Raw genomic sequence first — 19,625 nt, 5'->3', positions numbered from 1 at the left:
ATTATATAATATATAATATATAAATATATATATATATTATATAATATATAATATATAAATATATATATATATTATATAATATATAATATATATATATATATATATTATAATATATATATATATATATATATTATATTATATTATATATATATATATATATATATATATTATATTATATATATATATATATATATATATATATATATATATATATATATATATATATATATATATATATATATATATATATATATATAGGTTTTGTATAAGAATAAAAGTAAAGAATTTTAATTTTTGTTTTTCACACAAGTTAGATTTTAGTTTCATTGGCTGGTTGATGGTACCTCGCCCATGCGCAGTAGCGTGATAAACGCATCACGCTGGAGTTGAAGTCACTAGTAGCAACGTTCAACAATCGTGAGGCAAGTAACGTTAGCAGTTCTCTAACATTGCCATTAAGGTTTTTAAGCTGTTTGCCGAAGCTAGTTAGTATTTTGTAATTTTCATATATTTTTACTTACTTCAATTTACGGCTAGTTAAAAGCTAAGAGGCACCCAGCTACACTGACTGGAGAAAATCAATTTTTTTTTAACATTAGATATGCTATGCGTTATTAAGTAGAAACCTTTTCTCAGTTAAATGCTTCTAACGAAGCGGCTATTCCCTTTGTGTATGAAATGTGACAAAGCCATTCATTATTTAGAAGCCCTAAAGTAAGCGTCATGTGATTGACCTACGTAGGAGGAAGTTATGCGTTAAAGCCTCAGTTATCCACAAGGCGGCGGCCCTTCCTTAGGCACCACTGTTGACCCTGTGAGGGTTTTTAGCGACTTCATGCTTTACTAAAAGAGGATGGGAAATGTTTACATCAGGAGGTATGATTATCTTTTTAATCATTCTAAGACTCATTATAGGATAGATAAGCCAAACAATTCTGGGGCTTCCCCCATAATGTGTAACCAGTTTTTCACATGTTTATAATATTGTTTCTGTTTCATCAGACTTCACAAAGCCTCATTTATGACAGTGATTGCATTATTTGAGCTAATTTGGAAGCAGTTTTGTAACTGTGATCTTATAAAATGAATCCATGTAAACAAACTGAGAGCTCATACAGTGTGTGTGTGCACGTGCATGCATTGTCATGCTAAAACTGTGTGAGGCTGCAGGGGTAGGTTTGGGGTCACAGCTGGTAGTGGGATTGTGGCACAAGTGGGGCCATGTTTTATGCCACCAACTCTCCCTCTATCATGTCCCCGTCCCCCTAATTCTTTGGTATTTAGCTGACTAACAACAGAAGAGTCTCTTTATCTTTTGAACAATGCCCTCACCCCTGCCAGATACCCCCATGCCAGCCTGATGCACATGCACTCTTTATCCACTCCCTCCAAATCCCTGGTCTTTTAAACTAACCTCCTTGTACGCACACAAACTCTCCACTTCTGTTTCTTTTCCTTCCTAAAGCTGTGCACAGCCTAACAAGTGAATGTAATCTGTCTCTGGCGCTGTGTGTTTGAAAGACAGAGAGAGAGAGAGATGATGGAGGGTGAGTGATAGAGCAAGGAGGCGGGACTATCAGCGCAACTATTCATGTGTGACCTGAGCATTTACATTGTACAGCCAAAGAGAAAAGAAGAGGACAGGAGAGGCTGGTTGGTTAATGAGTCAGTCATGAGAAGCTGCGCTTCACGGGATTTTGACTCTGAGCCAGGCTGTTTGGATGAGAGACAGAGGTGAACCTAAATAGAGGAGAAGGACATACAGAGCATCTGGGGATAAACCTTAATCAAACACAGACTCCGCTGTTGTCATGGGGGCCTCCCTCAGCCAACACAGGAAGGGCTCTGTCAACTCTCCTCGGAAGAAGAGCAGCATGTAAGACAAGATTCTCCATTGTTTTGTATTAAATGTTTGTGTGTGAGTTTGATGAGAACTGTACTTTGCAAAGACAGATATGCTTTAGATATGATATGCTTTAGACTGGCTGAGCAAGTGCAGTGGATCTTTGTGGTTCCTTTGGCATTGGAGATTGTGTTGTTTTGTTTGTGTGAATGCAGAGAAGCACTGTCACTGAGGGATAGAGGAGTGGGAGATAAAGAATTAAAGGGTAGTGCAGGGACCTTTACCTGCAGGACTTTCCCTGCTGTACTAAAAACTATCCAGCACATTAGATGGCACTGCACACAGCCACTGCTGCTGTGCTAGTTTGAATACTATTTAGGTATTCAAATCTGACGAGAGCTGGAAGAGGCAGAGAAAGGAAGAGAAAGGAGTGGTACAGATGATAACGTTAGCAGACAAGCTAATGCAATCGTTTAAGCTGAAAAGGTCATGCTCCTGAATTTAAGGATGTGTCCAAGCTATCCTTTTATTGGGAGATTTTAGCATCTGCTTCTGTCATTAAAACGGTGAAGGAGAGAATGCAGCAGCTGCTGCTGGCTATTAATTATGCAGCTGTGACCCTAATTCTAAAACAGTATTTTAATCATACCAGCTAAAGTTTATTTCTGTCTGAGAAAGTACTAAAGATCCATCTTTTGTTCATGCAGTGTGTTTGACATCCTTAAAGTACCGTGTCATATATGAGCTGCAGCTGTGTGGACCTTTCTTCTCAACAGAATGTAGGGAGAGGGAGTGAAGATGTTGCTGATGCATTCTGCTGAACGCTGAAGCACTTAACTGCTGCTTTTATTTCCATCTAATCCTTTGTAACAGAGCCCTTTCAACTTCCTCCCAGTAATGCCCTTTATCTCCACGTTTAAAAGCTTCTGTAAACCCCTTGTAGCAGATCACTTTCTCTTAACACACATAATCCACATTTAGCTGGCCATTACTTAAATATTAACTCAGTGATTGAAGCCACGGAGAACAGCCGTTGGGAATATGATGTTGCAAAGAAGATGTTTTGCAGATGAATGGGAGTGAACATGAGTGACAGAAAGCTAGAGTTAAAGTTAGACTTGAAAAGGCATCTGAGAACTCAGGGCGACCAACACTGACACAAGTCTGTGTTCAAGCAATGCTCTTTGTTTGTTGAGACCTTGAAAAACATTGGCCATAGCTTCGTTTTGTAGTTTTCAGCATACATCTGTGTTTGTGTTAGGGCAGGCAGGGGTTGAGGTCATCGTTGTGGGAGAACTTGGAAGCCAAGCAGTGCCGTGAGATCGCAGCTTTCAGCTTCTGATCTAATTTTAGTTGGCTTAATCATCCGTTTTATGTCTTAACTGGAGCAGTCTTGGAGGTACAGTGGACGTCCTATTCTCCCAAACCCCTGAACATTCAAACAGTCCCTCGTTTTAGGAGAGGCTGGCCTGCATTTGGAGCTTATTGCTCACTACAGTAGGATGAATACAGGCCAGCTGGCTCTTAAAAATGTTTACCTCTTGTCTAATGCGTAACATTGTGAATACAGGAAGAGGGCCATATAATTTTAGGATGTTCATTTAAATTATCTATAATCATAGACGGATCAGGATTGTCACCATGAAAGTAAAACTCCTTAATCAAAAGCCGGAATTGTCTTGCACAGTGTTCAAATAAAGTATATAGATTAGGTCGGCATGTATCTGTGCATTGAAAATATTATAGCTATATGATGTTTGATTATAAAATAAATCTTATAGAACCGGATTTAAATGGCAAAGAAAACAATTGGATAAACCATAAAGTAGAACAGTTGGGGGTTGGTCATTCCTCTGCTCTGTGCATGCATGTGTGTACAGTGTACATGCACCATTGTGTGGGAAGTGTCTGCTCCTGTGTACCTGAACAATAGCTCACTCAGTTTCTGTACACGACTCCTCTTGAGTGAACCCCTCCTCACTTTATCTCCTGTTGCCTCATTTTTTCTTGTCTGGTTTATTCGTGTCACTGTCAGTTAAGTTGTTCTGGTGTACTGTAGGGCGATGGATGCCTCAGCTCCATTCCGTCTAACTATCTCCCTCTCTATATTTTATTTCATTTCATTTCATTTTCTGGCCTCAATTGAGCCACGATGCATGGCAGACTAAGAATCAGCAATCCCCTTTAATCCCCCAGCCTTGACATAGATTCTCTCTCTCTTTCACCCACATCTATACTTCCTGTCTTGTTCTCCTCAACGTCCTCTAGTTTTTTTATTTTTAATTTTTGGACTTTCATTCAATATTTAAGAGGGAATTAGAGTCCACTTATGCCCACTAGATGGAGCTATATGTCAGCAAAAACAACAAACACAACCCAGTTCTCTCTCAGTTACTTTAAGTCATTGTCCTTAACTTTTTTTTATGTTACGAGTATCTGTGGTACTGCACTCTGTTGAAAACAAACACCGCTAATGGTATCTAGTTTTAGTGACTTAGACAGTTATGACTACAGTTTTGAGTAAAAATTTCAAAGAGTATGTTAAATTCAGAGTGTTACAGAATTTTACAACCTCTAAATTGTATGGCACCACCACCCACTTGTCATTACAGCTCAGTCTGGAAATAGGGTATACAGGCCCACTGACAGACCAATATTGATATTCACAGCGGCATGGTATTAGCATGTCCAAAAATATGTCCACTATTTTTTAGATACTACAGTATATGAAATGTCAAAACTTTTGTCATGCAGGTGACTGAGTGTAGCGATAAACAATCTGATAGTTGAGATGCTTCTCTGATTCCAACTAAATGCACACACACCACGCAGTATCAAATTACCTCTGTTGTGGCTCACCAACATGTTTGTCATTGCGGATTTATTCTTAGCTCATAAGCACACATGCTGCCATCAGTCAAAATGTATTTTTTGAATAGGAATGTGCATTTTTGTAGATTAACTGACAGCGAACATACACTGTGTGGTGTGCATTTCTCTGCAAAGATGGCTTCTCTAGGTTACATATGGGTGTACGCACAGTATGTGCTATTTGTGGTTTCAGGGTATTACATAAGAGCTGATTCTTCTCCCTTTTTTCTTTTTTCCTTCTACTGTACTTCTCTGTCACTGGTTCACAACTCTGCCAGCCAGACAGTCGGTGATGTTCCTACTGTGGAAAGACGTGTTTGTGTGGCTCACAGTGTTCATTAGTGCATCTTAATGTGCTGTATGAGGGGGTTTGGTAACTTCTTGTCCCCTGCAAGAAAGATACTTATTAATTTCCCTGATAGATAAGAAAACAAAAAAATAAGAAAGTAGACAATGTCAGGAATGTTAAAGAAAAACAGACATTTATGTTTTGAATCCTGCCCAAAGGCTATTTTTTCACTTTAATATTTTCATCTTAATCATCACTTTGTCTTTACTCCTGTTTTCATCTGTCATCCTTCTAATTTGCTCAATTTTTCTGCCTAGTTGTCACAGATTGAACAGAGCCTCGTTTTCTGTGTTCAGCAGTGTGTGACATTATTTGCGAGTATGTTTGTGCATGTTGTCTCATCTATCTGCCTGCGTGTCTCTGTGAACCAGCTCAGTGTGATCAAATTTAAAGCTGCAGACTCTCCTTTCATGTGTGAACACCGAAAAGCAGAAGGTAAAACGCAAAGCATCTCTGCTTCTTCCTTTTTCTATACCTGTTCACAGTGGCTGAACAATCCTCCTCTTGTTAGATTAGAGATGGTCCATGTCATTTCAAAGAATTAATCTGGCCGACCCCTTTTGCATGTGTGGGAGATGTAGAAATGTGAAAGCTTGGCCTTAGAGTTATGTAACCCATGCCTGAATAGCCTCAGAGGCACATGTGTGAGTGTGTATGTGGGTGTGAGCAGTAATGAGAGCTTTAATCCATGGCATTTCTGTAGGTCTGATCGATATTTACATCAGTACTGTTGAATCTAGGTTTGCTATATTGATTAATTTGTTCTCTGCCCTGGATGTTTCCAGTGAACATTTTATGCCTCTGTAGGTCTAAGCACCCATTAAGGCACTAACGGTTAATTTCACTTTTGAATTGTTTGAATTTGATTTGATAATTATACATACATTGTACATACAGGATACAAAGTTAGTACCGATTGCTCTCATACTGTATCTTATTATTCATCAAGGTAGAATAAGTATACAGAAAGGGCTCTCAAATCCAGTGTCTCTGCCAGGAGTTGCCATTAAAACATAGGGTAAGCAACTGAAATTACTTGAAGATGAACTTTTAAACTTAAACACAAATTTGCAAAAAGCCTAGGTCGATTAAAAAAGAGACAAAGTATGAAGGATGCAATACTACACTACTGTGTATGTGGACACAGTAACAGATGGATTTAGACACAAAAACAACCTGCATCATTTCAGAATTGTAGGATATTGCACCAAACTTTAGTTCAGAACCAAACTCATCTTCTAAATATTAAATAAAATACAGAATAGTCACTTCCTTTCTCTTCATCTTCTCTTTCTTGGAGACGCAACTATCTGGTGGTCTGTCTGTCCCAAAGAACCAGACTCCTCTTAAAACAGGAAGCCGTGCCTCTCCTCTCACCCCCCTCTCTTTGTGGAGGGGAGAGGGAAACTACTGAGAGCAAGCGAGCAAGTTGCCAAACATGCAAAGGCAGGGTGAGCCGATATCTGTTAGCCAGCTGATCACCACCCAGACAGAGAGCACAGAGGAGACAGGGAGGGGAGTAGAGAGGAGTGACTATTGATGCTCCAGTAATCTGCACTGTGTGAGTCAGTGCTGGGGAGAGCAAAGCGACAACAGAAAAAGAAGCAGCATGAGACACGTTTCTCTCTCTCACGAACGTAGACGAGCAGGATGGGAAAGCTGAGCGGCTAAGTCAGAGGAGGAAGTGAGACGGCCATATAGAAAGCAAGAAGGGAGGAAGAGAACCAAGCAGGCAGATCAACAGCTTTTTTTTTAGCAGCTGACTTTTTGGATATAAAAGGGCTTATGGGAGATTACTGAATTCCTAATTTGATTGACAGATTGATCTGAACCGATCCAGAGGAGGAAAAAGTGTAAACATTGGAGGTGGCAGCGGGTTTAAGACTTGACGTGCTGCAGGATGTCCTGGTTGTCTCCAGTCCAGTGGGCCAAATGGACGTGGTCAGCAGTGACAGGGGGTATGGGGGAAGATGGGCAGAAAGCACATCCCAGAGCGAAAGATGAAAGAGAGGACAAGTAAGCGAGCTTGGCCAAAGAGGTTTCTGTGTGTGTCTGTGTGTGTGTGTGTGTGAAAGAGAGAGTGGGAGACATTAAAGCCAGACAGCTAGTTTACAGGTGCATACGCACAAGAATTAACACCAGAAACTGTAGATTTGTCTTTCTATTTGGACATGTAAAGGGTTATTGTGCATGTGGGTTTGACTGCTGATTCCCCTGAGTCATGCTGACAGGTGCTGTGTGTGTGAGTGTGGGTGTACACACATAGCAAAATGTACACAGTCAAACTGATTGAAGCTCTAATTTTCTTTCTGCACTGTATTCTTGTGGGTGAGTCAGGCTGCTGTCACTGGCTAAAAACAGAATTTCTGATTTTTGTCATAAATTAGTCAAAATACAGACGCTCAGACTACTGTCTTGTGAGTTCCTGGTTTGTGTGAACCATGCTTCCCATGTTTCTGTGACACCATAGCCCCAGGATCTGTGTAAGCTTGGCTTTGTGTGTGTGTAAAGGTTGTTTGGCAGTTGGGGAAAAGTTGTTTGGGGAAGGGAAAGAAAGCCACAGTTTCCAAAGCCTTGGTTTTTTCCTGTCTATTTCTAGTCTCTAAGTAACCACCAAAGATCGCAGGCCATCACCAGGACATGATTGTGTGTGTGTGTGTGTGTGCTGGTCTACAGAGTCAGGAGTAACTATGTATATGGGGATTAGCTTTGGATTGTGGTGTTGTATAGGGCTACAGACTGTGTGATTGTATTTGTGGCAACTTAAGATGCAGTGTAGTTGGTTATTGGCACTTTTGTTTCTTGTACTATTCCTTGGAGTGCAGACCTTTTTGATGTGTGTTCAAGTGGCTGGGAACGGGTACACACACACACACACACACACACACACACACACACACACACACACACACACAACGTCTAACTCTCTCTGTCTCCCCCTTACTTTTTGTTTCTCCAGGATTTGGAAATAAATTTGGGCAGGGTGTCAAGACAGCTGACACTGGTGTTTGTGTGTGTGTGTGTGAATTAATGTTGTGGAACACAGAGTGTCTTTATTGAAAGGCAAAGGATGCAGGTGACCTTGTTTGGCTTCACTTCCTCTCCCTTCTTCCAGCTACTTTAAACTTTGAAATCTATTGTTTTCATGAGACTATAAGAAGACAGAAGATTGAAATTGGAAAGTAGGACCTTATTTATTAGAAGGAAATGACACTGCAACCCATGCACTTTATTTGTTTTCTGTTTGTAGCAATTAAATGTGGTTATTTAGAATGACTTTGTCAATGCCTTCCTGTACCCAAAGATTGTAGACTGCTGTTTGAGAAACATGTTTCTCTTAAACAAGCAGAAGGATTTGTCTTTATCAGATGTTCTAAATCAGCAGTTGTCACTTCTCAATTTCAAATTGGAGATTTCATATACAGTTCCATATAATGTGCCAAATGACCAGAAACCTCTTTGTGTCTTTGCCTCTCTCTTTTTTTTTTTGTAAATAATGTTTTGTTCTTCACTGTTTCTCTCCACAGTTCAGACTCCGAGGGGACTTTTGAGACTCCAGAGGCAGAGTCTCCAGGTGTTGTGAAGCTACTGAGCCAACTGGGCAACTCCAGCCACACAGGTGGGATAGCTCAACTGCATTTTACTAGAGATGCTAGGATATTGACATTGGCTGCTTGTGTTCTGTCATTAAAGAATAACCAACGCATGGCTAAAAATTAGCCTGAAAGTTTTGAGCCTGTTTTACCTCTGACCACAGCAGAGTCTGTATCACTGAGGGATGTACTGATCAAAAGTATTCTTTGTTTCACCTGTATACCAGTGTAGTTGTTTTCTATCCTCCTGGAAGGTTTAGGAAAAGCCTAATTTTTGGGGGGTTGCCAAGCTCAGGAAGTGTACTGTAGGTAATATTAAACATATTTAAAGAAAACACGGCCTGATGCTTTAGTGCTATAGGACAAGGTTTATCTTACAAAAAGGCCCAGATTCAGAGCAGCACTGACAGTGGGGCAAACAGATTAGGCTGTGGGGTAACACATCAAAGTAATTTATTACATAAATATGTCAACTAATGTAACATGCCTCAATGGTTCGTAAATGGGAAGTAAGATGGTTGTATCTGGAATCTAGAATGCTGTGCGTACTGTGTACGCCCGGTGAGCTGCCCCATATACGCAACGAAAGAGGCACAGGTCCCATTTACACATCCCTGACACTGTTATTTCATTGGCTACAACATCATAGGGAACAGACCATTAGCTGGCTTTAACAGTCTAGATGTGTTCAACTACCAATTTAAGTTGTGTGTTACTGTCAGGGGATTTGATTGGTGTGCAGGCTCACTGAAGGCCCAATACTTGTCGTAGATGCTTAGATGTGGGTTTGTTTTGATCCAGAATGCTGGCCAGTTTTAAAATGGTGGTTGTGCAGTGTTTACGTTTCATATGCAGCCAAAACAACAAAGAGTAAGCATTTTTAGCAATAACTGAACAGTGAAGAATGATGGTTTTCAGGCTTTCTCTCTTAGATAACATGGGTTTTATACTAAAAGCTTGGTACCACTTTATCCTTTGGATTCGTATGGAGAGAATGGTGTAAAGCACTTGAGGAGTTAATAACGCTGTGCCCCTGCAAACATCATAAAATTTAAGATTTATCATCTTGCTGAGTATGAACTCTTGTTACTTTCTGAGAAACTGTTGCTGTGCTGGGGAAAAAATCTATAGATTTATCGGAAAAAAAAAGAATTGCTAGATTATTCAAAAAAAAAAATCGTTAGGTACAGCCCTAAAAATGATACAAATAAAAAAAAATGTCACCAGTCGATGTGGTTAGAAATGAAAATGTGTACCTTTTCTCCCATGGACATCATTACATTTTGGAAGTCTTAGTTTATTTGTTTTATACTACCATTGCAAGAAAGTTTGTGAAGAATACAGATTTATTGGTTGGTTCATTCATGTTAAAACCATTTCTTCGTTTACCTTGAACCATATGTGATCATACAGATGGTTTTATTTGTTTGCCTAGTTTTTGAGATATATAGAGTTGTAGGGTTACTTTTTTTTTTTTTTTTTTTTAAACAAATTTTATTGCATGAGTGATAATCCTTTGGGGTGTTTTGTTACTTTGTGTAACTCTATATCTGGAACATTATGTTGTTTACTGTGTTGACCACAGTGTTAGCATGCTACAGATGTTCGATCAGTGCTCTTTCATCTGTGTTTGATGTTATTTGAAATGTAAGTGTGTTCTCGCCTTTTAGACACACACGTCAAATGGGCATTATTTGAATCCTGCCTGTTTGAAGCTGCTAAAAAGGCGACTGGTGCATCTTCTGTGTTGAAACAGCATAATGTTTGCAAACTCAGTTTATCCATCCAGACTTTCAGAGAGTCAGAGATGCTTTTGACATGTTCTGTATGTTAATCTTGTTTGGATGTCTCAGCTACTTCACATTAGACACATTTTGACCACAGCATATGGAACACTATTCCAGATAATAACATACTGGATTATTGTGTTGAATGAAGTTAGTTTGCAGACAATAACAGTCTCCTTTTCATGCTAAAATGATGACTTGCTCAATTCTTGCTCAAAATCTGGGTGAGTTTATAAATAAAAGATCAACTATGTGAAGAAACTGAAAGTCTAGTTCCCTGTAATTATGCTCAGATGACTCAGGGGGGAATTGCTACTTGTTCATGAGAAGAACCACGTACCACAGCCCAACTGGATCTACCCTTGAAAAAGGATGAAACAGTAGACAGCAGTGTGCCTGCCCATATCCATTTCTCTTTCACTAACTCTCTGCCCTCTCAGTCTCCTTTTCCTCTTTTTCATTGCATTGTAAAAGTGTAATAAAGGCTGATGTTTTTGTTGCTAGGCCATGAAAAACTGTGAGAAATTATTACCCACCCAAAGTAAAATCCCAGTGATTTTATTGATGTTTTGTGCATAATGAGAAGATATACAGGAGAGGTAGGTGTTTATTTTTGTGTGAGATTTTCTGTGTGTGTGTGTGTGTGTGTGTGTGTGCGTGTGTGTGTGTGTGTGTGTGTGTGTGTGTGTGTGTGTGTGTGTGATTCTTTTCCAGTTACAGAGCATCCTGTGTTGCAGCAGCAGTGTGACTCAACAGAGACCATCCTGCTGCTGTGGTCGTTTGCTAGATGTTGACAAGATGTGTTAGGACACAGGATGTGAACAGAGGAAGCCAGTAACTTTTTTTAAGTGTTCTAACAGGAGAGGCTGTTAAATCCCTGAACAGATAAAATCACTAGTTAGCCACAGGATGGGGATGTTATGTTTTTATTGTATAAGAACATAGATTCTATTGGAGGGACTAAAATTCACTTTTCCATGGATCAGCTCTGGAGTGGTTCTTTTACTACCTTTTCTGATAATCTCTTATCGGTTGCAATTGGTAACTGCTGTATGCATCTTAATCTGAAACTATGTATTGTGGTGTGTTGTCTTGGATTCTACAACCCATTCTCCAAATGTTTTCTGTTGGTAAAAGGGTATCCATGGTTTATTAAAAGAATTTCTAATTTTGATTGATGTGACCACAGAACAGTTTTCCATTTTGCCTCAGACCATTTTAAACTAACTTTGGTCAGAAAACACGGTAGTGTTTCTAGATCGTGTTCACATATGGCTTCTTGTTTACATAATACAGCTTTAACATACTTTTGTGAATTGCACGGTGAACTGTGTTCACAGAGATTTCTGGAAGTGTTCCTGAGCTCATGCAGTGATGTCCAGTAAAGAATCAGGCCTGTTTTAATGCAGTGCCGCCTGAGGGCCCAAAGATCACATGCATCCAGTTTTGACATTTGTCCTTGTCCCTTGCGCACAGAGATTCCTCTTGATTCTCTGAATCTTTTGATGATATTATATACTGTATATCGTGAGATCTTCAAAGTCTTCATTGTTTTTACATTGAGTAACATTTTTCCCTTTTCTGATATGTTGTTTATGTTCTATTGTGAATAAAATACAGGTTGATGAGAATTTCAAATCATTTAATTCTTTTGTTAATTTACGTTTTACACATTGTCCCAACTTGTTTTGAATTGGTGTTGTATTCTGTTTGGTCCTGAAGGTTAGTCATGGGCTTGTGGTCGCTCACTCCAGCTTTTCCGGTTGTGGGTTTGGATCTGATGACAGCTCTTTAACCCCCTGTTCAGATTTGCTTTGGAGTAATTTTCTTTTTTTTTTTTTTTTTGTTAAGCAGTTTGTGACATTCAGTTCTTTAAGATGCTACAGTATATAAATATATGTTTCTTTATATCTTGTTTCACAGTTCTTTCTGATGTTACAAACCACTTTTTGGACAAGAACGCCAACCAGGATGTTGGCATAGCATCATCTCATGAGGTTGATTCGCTGAACAACCTAACCAGTTTCTCACATAACAACAGCACCTTTGGTTTGGATCAGAACCTGAATTTGACCCTTACCACCGAAGCCAGTGAGGAAGAGAGCCTAACCCCATCCACACCTCTGCCCCAGCCTCAAGCTCTCCGTCCCCCGTGCCTGTCTGTCTTCTCATCACTGAACAAACCAGATCCTACTGAAGTTGACGATGAAGCCCCGGTGACATCTGATTCCAGCCCAGACCTAAACTTGATTCCTAGTCATGACCTCTGTGTGGACCCTGATTTGCTCAATGGCAACATGAGCTCAAAACTGACCTGTGAAATCAACAGCCCCATTGTCACGTGAGTAAAACATTACAGACATCTATGCAAAGGGCCGTTATTCTCCAGTCATAATAATCGTCTTTCCAGTCAGTGACCCCATTTACTGAGCTAGTATGACTCACAGACTTTTCTTCTGTGCCTGTTGGGAACAGTATTAAATGATCACCATTGTGTTCATTGACCAGACCTGATCAAAGTGTTCTTATCAAAGTGTTCTTATATTAACAAACTCTGGCAGCCTGTTCTTTCAAATTACTGTCAGCTGTTTTGTCTCTTTTGCTTCCATTCACGCCAGCGTTATTATAGTTTTTATCGCTTTTATTATTTTTATTAGTTTGGCTGAATTTGAGTTCAGTCGTATTTTTATTTTCAGAAAGGGTTTATTTTTTATTTGCTTGCATTACCTGCTTTAGATTAGTTTTTAGTTTTTTAGTTTTTGAATAAAATACTAAAATCTGTTTCACGTTTGGTGACAGACAAAACATTGTAAAGAAGTTAAAGTATGAAACAGTGTCCTCTTGTGGTTGGTTTTCTGTCATGGTTTCAAATGTCTAATATCAAATTTGACATTATTTTACATATTGCATATCACTGTTTTGAGACAAAGATAAATTTCTCTATAAAATTAATGTTATTTACAGTTGCATTCCTAATATTACCTTTTGGAGGCTTTGTATGCAGTTATTTCCTTCTCAGCAACAAGTGTTGTAGATGTTTTCCTAAGCTAGTAATTTTTTTTGCCCAAATTTATGGATTTGGGCAAAGTTTATGGGTTTAGTTTTGTTTAGTTCATGGATTTATTGCCAACATGAAAATACTAAAGGACAAGCCCAGAAAACACTTGATTATTGTTATTTTTTTTTATTTTTTGTTGCAAACATCCCTTACTATATGAGTTAAGTTGAAGGATTTTAACTTCACATGTCAGTGTCAATGCTTTGTTTTCAGTAACATTTTATTTTCCAGTTTAGCTGAATGCTCTCACCTGTCTTTTCTAGTCCTGGTTTTCTGTTTACTAAACTATAATAACCCTGCACTCGCCTTCTGTTAAACCTAAACCACTTTCCCATCCCCCCATCTCCCATGTCTTTTCTTCCTTTCTTTCTGTCATTGTGTTTCCCTTCTCTTTGTGTGGCATCAGGACTGCTGACCAAGTCCATTTCCTCTGTGTTCTGTTGTAAGTACTGTGTCTACAGGTGTTTGTGGGTGTGTGGGTGTGTGTGTGTGTGTGCGTGTGTGTGTCTGCACGTGTGTTTTAGTGTAAGTGTGTAATATGGAAATACACGTCCGGTTTACTTCACAGCCTGATGTGTCCGCGACTTCCTTTGTTAGTAAAAACCTTGAAATTCTCTTTTGATTCTCGGGTCAACTGTTCTTACTCTTCTATTTAGCAAGTATGATGTCTGGCTGTAAGACTTTCTGTCTCCACTGCTTTCTGTTGTCATGGTTATACCTGCCAACATGTACACAAACACACACCAACACGATTTTGTTTGATGTTGTTTATATTTATACTCAGGAACTCCTGTAAAGTGAAGCAGAACCAGGTGATGCAAAAAGATGTTGATGGACAGGTAAAAATCCATAATATTTCAGATGCTCAGGTTTTTTAGCAACATCTGAGCTACTGTATGTTGTAGATACAAAAAACATCCAATTAGTGTTTTTATATTTATGTTTGGTTCTCATGAAGGATGACCACCATGGAGGACATGCCACAGACGAGGAGAAGTTGGCCAGCAGCACAGGTCTCAAACCAGACAAGGACCAAAGCAGTGAGTCTAAATTTTCAATGAAGATTGCAATTTTGTGCTTATAATGTCTAAACTGTGCCGAATCAACATGCGGACAATGATCCACAGTGTCGACCCTGAACTCACGGGATAAGCCGAAAGGACAAAAAATAAAAAATAAAAATGTTTACAAGTCTGAGAGTACACACTCAGACATGCAGACATATATGCAGTACACATTGATACAGGAGATGTCTACTGTGCAGAAATCAGAGAAATGGATGATTGGTCAGTGTGCTTTAGATTCTTTCTGGGCAAACAATCTAACATGGTAAATGAATACCAGAGATTGAGAAGGCCATCTTTTCCTTACTGTTAGAGACAAACATAGCATTAATCATTAACTCTCTGTATCATTCTGTTTTGCACTCAAACTTTGTAATCCATGAGCACTGTAGAGTTGTTCAAAGTAATCATACAAATTGTTTCCTCTGCTGTGTTTGTTTGAATAGAGCTGCATTTGTGTTATCTGAAATTACCAGGCCTCAGTGTTACTGAGCTGAGATTTAAATTGCTGGAGTATGAACACACTGAGTCACTGAAAATACAATATTTCAGCTTCTCTGTTTTATTTCTTCTTCTCCATTTCCACTTTAGACCCAAACCCTTATGATAGTAGTTTTTCCATGAAGTGCTGCATACCTCGACGTTATTACTAATAAACTATGTATTACATTATTGGTATATGTTAATTATTTCATGTTGGAAAGGTGATACCCTCCCGGTAGGAGTGAAATTAGAGTACTGCCACCTGCTTGTCATGTACTATATTACATTATTACCTACAACTAAATTACATGACATACTTCTAAACAGGAATCAATTGCTTTCTTTCAGTCCAAGACTGCCATGTGAAATCCAAATCTAAGGAGTCAGACTGCTGCTCTGTGGTGAGGAATGATCACATTTGACCATCTAAGTAAACTTTCTTTACACGTATCCAAAGTGCCAGGGCCACAGTCTGTTTATACATCATCACAATTATACACCACTGTATATGCTGTGGAACATTTTTTAAAATGTATTTTATGCATACACTAAAGAAGCACTTAAAACAATTGTCCCACCAGTAACCACTGGGGGGGCTGATCTCTGTTTTCTTAGTCAAACTGATCAGCACCAGAGACAACTAAATCTTTGTCAGGCCCAGACGTGCCACAGCTTTACATGTCACCACAATGGTATTGGTGAAATATTCAGATATGATAAGTGTTATATCTAAAGCTCCAGTATGATTGCCTACCTGATGTGGCGACTGCACTCCTGCAGGAGGTGACAAATGGATTAAGATTATCATTTAGGAGATTAGAATCTGTGATAATCCAGGGAAGGACAAAATGTGGGGGGGTTGACATGTGAGAATGACAACAGAAAGGCAAGATGGTATGAGCCTAAATATGACAATGAGAGCAATACAGAGAAAGAGAAAGCATTAGAATTATAGTATTAAAACAAATAAAACTGGACATTTTGTACTTGTGAAAGAAACAGCAGTCACATTTTCTTTGAAATTATTTTAAATATGAGAGGAGAAAATAATCACAACACTAAATATTAGCAAATAAAATGTGCATATAACATCTTGGACAATTCATGTAGGCTTAATGCCATTACACCTTTAGGTGTCTAAAACAGATGGAGGACATGACTGATTTTCTTCTGCACTCAGTATGTGGACACATGCAAACTGAAGAACAAGACGGAAGGAAGTGAGATGCAAAAAACAGGAAGTCAGGTCCTGGATTCCATCTGCATCAGTGAGGCCGAAAAAGAGGCCGTTCTCACTCTTATTAGGGAGGAGGTACACACTTTTAGCATACTCACATCAATACTGTATGTTTTCAGTGTTTTCTTTTGAGATTTTGTGTTCAGCATGGTTTTACTAATATGCCCAGCTCTGCTCAAAGACAGCGTCTCCTTTCAGGTCATTACTAAAGAGTTGGAGGCCAATGACTGGAAGAGAAAGTACGAGGAAGGCAGACAAGAAGTCAATGAGATGAGGTTAGAAGACATGTTGGTGCATGCTGTTTACTAAGCTGTCAAAGAGAAGTTACCTTCCTTTATTGAATTTGATGGGGGTCATGTGAGGTTTCAGTTAATGCAGTTGGGTGGCTTGATGGAGTTGTTTACTGTGTTAGTTTTTTTATCCATGTATACTTCAAACTCTGGTAATAGTGCAGTGATGTAAAACTAACCACATTATAAGGTGAAGTAAGACACATTGTTTGCTTTATCCTGATACAGAAAGATTGTTGCAGAATATGAAAAGACAATTGCTCAAATGATCGGTGAGTAGACATGTTAGGAAAATATAACTACCACCTTACATTTCACTGGATTCTGTAACGATTGTACTGCCACTAACTGAATCTCCTTCTGCATGCTTGTTAATATCTTCACTGTTCTCAGAGGATGAGCACCGCAAAAATCTGAGCCACACAAAGGCTTTGCATGCAGTGACAATGGAGAAGGAAGCTGCTATGACAGACCTGAACTCTGTGGAGCGCTCTCTGTCTGATGTGTTTCGGCGTTATGAAAATATGAAGAGCACCCTGGAGGGCTTCAAGAAAGTAAGGGGTCATAGGACAAGTATGTGTCAGACAAACTCCATTAAAGCATTTTTTGCCCAAATCTTGATCCAATATAACTGGTTTAGAGCAGCTGCCTATAAGGAAATAGACAGATTGTCGTGGTTATAATGGGCAGCTCCCAGGAGTTCATGTGTGTAAGTGTAGTGATTCAGAAGGAATTAGAAAAGGAAGAGCTTACAAAGCTGGATTTTTACTCGTTAAGACAAAAATATGTTTTCTTTCTTTCTCCTTAAGGCTGAATAAAATAACACTGTGGTTGGTCTGTTTCCTCGGACAGAATGAAGAGGTCCTGAAGAAGTGTGCACAGGAGTATCTGGCCAGAGTGAAGCAAGAGGAACAGAGATACCAGACACTAAAACTCCATGCAGAGGAGAAACTAGACAAGTGTGTAGAGACAGGGAGGAAATCATTTATTACAAATACCTTTATGGGCTTAAGATGCTTTTAATTTAAAATGCATGTAAATTTACAACTTTCCATGTCTCTCCCAGGGCCAATGAGGAGATCGCCCAGGTGCGTGCAAAGGCGAGCTCAGAAAACATGGCAATGACCGCCAGCTTGAGGAAGGAGCAGATGAAGAATGAGTCTCTGGAGCAAGCTCTTCAGCAGAAGGTTCGAGGCAGCCTCATCCCTCTGCATGCTAATTCTACATGAATATTAAGACACATTCACTGTCTTATTGCACTGTTTTTAGTTTATGATGTATTACATGTACCTTTTGTGTTGTCATAGAATCAAGAAATCGAGGAACTCACCAAGATCTGTGACGAGCTAATTGCCAAAATGGGAAAAATAGACTAAGTGAATCAGCCAATATCGTCCCTTCAGTCCTGCTTAGTGATTTCCTGGGCATGTCCCCAGCCAGGAAGCAGCTCCTACTCCCTGTGCTAGCCCTACATCTCAGAGACTGCTTATGTACAGATGTCTGAAATAACTCCTGTATACTACTTTTGCACTACTTGTGAACAGAATTCTCAAGGTTCTCTCTATTGCTGATTATTTCTTAGTTTTTTGTTTTTTTTGTTTTGTTATTTTTTACACGATTATTTTGTCTTCATTTATCAGCCTTCATGAGTTCATCTAGAACCCTGCGCATTTGGCCATCATACCAATGAAAGCCAACTTGCTTGTGAGTCAACTTTAATTCCCAGCATCTTAACAGTGAAATTCCAAGTAACTCCTCCTGCGGGATGACATCACATTTAATTGTGGCTAGTGGTGTTTCATGTAGTTTTGAGAAGTTTGATTTATTTTAAAGCAACAATCCATAAAATGAATTTTTCTATTATAATTACAGAAAAGCTCAGGGGGCTTGTGTGGGTCAGAATACGGGATGGGTTAAAGTCAAGCTTCAGAATGACTGGAGTAAATGATTTAGGATTGTTTCAAGATCCATTATTCCTTAGGGGACCTGGTTTGTTTGAAACCATAATGAGTCTGGACCAGGTTCTAGGCAGTGAACGTAGCTGCAGGGTCTTTATTAGTTACAGTAATAAGTATTAGTAATAAACACTCATGGACAGTCAAATGCATTGTCGTGTTCAATCCATCATGCGTTAAGTGTACACAATTCTTATGATTACCTTCACCATTGTATGCTCTGTCACCTGTGTAACAAATCCTAAACTAGAAGCTGAAATTGTAACACAGTGACCATATTTTAGTTAAAGAAAACTTGCAGGATGAGGATGTGCTGCATTTTGTCAACACTAGTTTTTTGTAGCTTTTTTTGCTGCTTACCTAATGCGTGATTAAACGTGTGAGATATCACACAGACTTACTGCTCTGCACAAGTTATTGAACAGATAAATTAGATTCTTTACATGTTTAGTTTCATACCTTTGCATTCATCAGAATTCAGATTGAATGCACAAAGCGTCAGTAATAACATAGGTTGTGACTGTGATGGGTATTGGTGAAAATAATTGCCTTTTTTCTACAGAAAATGTTTTATTTACATTAGAAAATGACCTAAACATGCCCACAACATTTGTGTTTATTGAAGGCTTAATATAAAATACAGTTTGTCTAAAAAAAAAACAAAAAAACCCCCACAAATCTGTAAAACATATTCACATCTATAATTCAACTCAGACAATATTGAAAGCTGGAATATGTTTTAACTCTTGCTACTTTACAGTTCTCAACACAGTTCTGCAACATCAGTCACTATTGAAACCGTCTGACTGGCATCTTTAACACAGAGTAAATCCAGTTTTGGCAAAACCCACTGATTTACCATAATTTATATCCGTCATTCTAACATCTTATTACCTTTTGTTGCCCAGCAGGTTTGTCTTTGTCTTATGAAATTTTCTTTTGTCACTTTAGTCTCTTTGATTAAATATTGTTTATATTTGTAAATTAAAAAATGTCAGTCTCATGTTTGTGCGAGCATATTGAAGACAGTCAAATTGTTGACATTTGCCTGAATAAACAAATACAATTTATTGTATGTAATTCTTGCTAGTTTTG

The 19,625-nt window shown here is 38.8% G+C and overlaps 1 protein-coding gene across 5 annotated transcripts; it reads left to right on the top strand.

Moving 5' to 3' along the window:
* The first annotated feature begins 734 nt into the window (after window positions 1–734).
* On the top strand, window positions 735–19,615 carry LOC137136303 (transforming acidic coiled-coil-containing protein 1-like). 5 transcript variants are annotated; one of them, XM_067521541.1, is made up of 15 exons: window positions 6,498–6,795; window positions 6,884–7,079; window positions 8,591–8,682; window positions 12,367–12,784; window positions 13,908–13,943; window positions 14,286–14,340; window positions 14,460–14,541; window positions 15,397–15,449; window positions 16,229–16,360; window positions 16,484–16,560; window positions 16,804–16,847; window positions 16,969–17,129; window positions 17,428–17,534; window positions 17,642–17,762; window positions 17,883–19,615. In XM_067521541.1, the coding sequence occupies exons 2-15, from the start codon at window positions 6,964–6,966 to the stop codon at window positions 17,949–17,951; spliced, it is 1,563 nt and encodes a 520-aa protein (XP_067377642.1). In that variant the 5' UTR covers window positions 6,498–6,795; window positions 6,884–6,963; the 3' UTR covers window positions 17,952–19,615. The 5 variants fall into 5 exon arrangements, with proteins under 5 accessions (XP_067377647.1, XP_067377646.1, XP_067377642.1 ...); XM_067521546.1 differs by lacking the exons at window positions 6,498–6,795; window positions 6,884–7,079 and adding an exon at window positions 735–876; XM_067521545.1 differs by lacking the exons at window positions 6,498–6,795; window positions 6,884–7,079 and adding an exon at window positions 1,618–1,876.
* The last annotated feature ends 10 nt before the right edge of the window (window positions 19,616–19,625 follow it).

This window comes from Channa argus, chromosome 11 (genome assembly GCF_033026475.1).
Source record: "Channa argus isolate prfri chromosome 11, Channa argus male v1.0, whole genome shotgun sequence".
NCBI classification, from domain to species: domain Eukaryota; kingdom Metazoa; phylum Chordata; class Actinopteri; order Anabantiformes; family Channidae; genus Channa; species Channa argus.
This window is presented reverse-complemented; position numbering and strand designations above follow the sequence as displayed.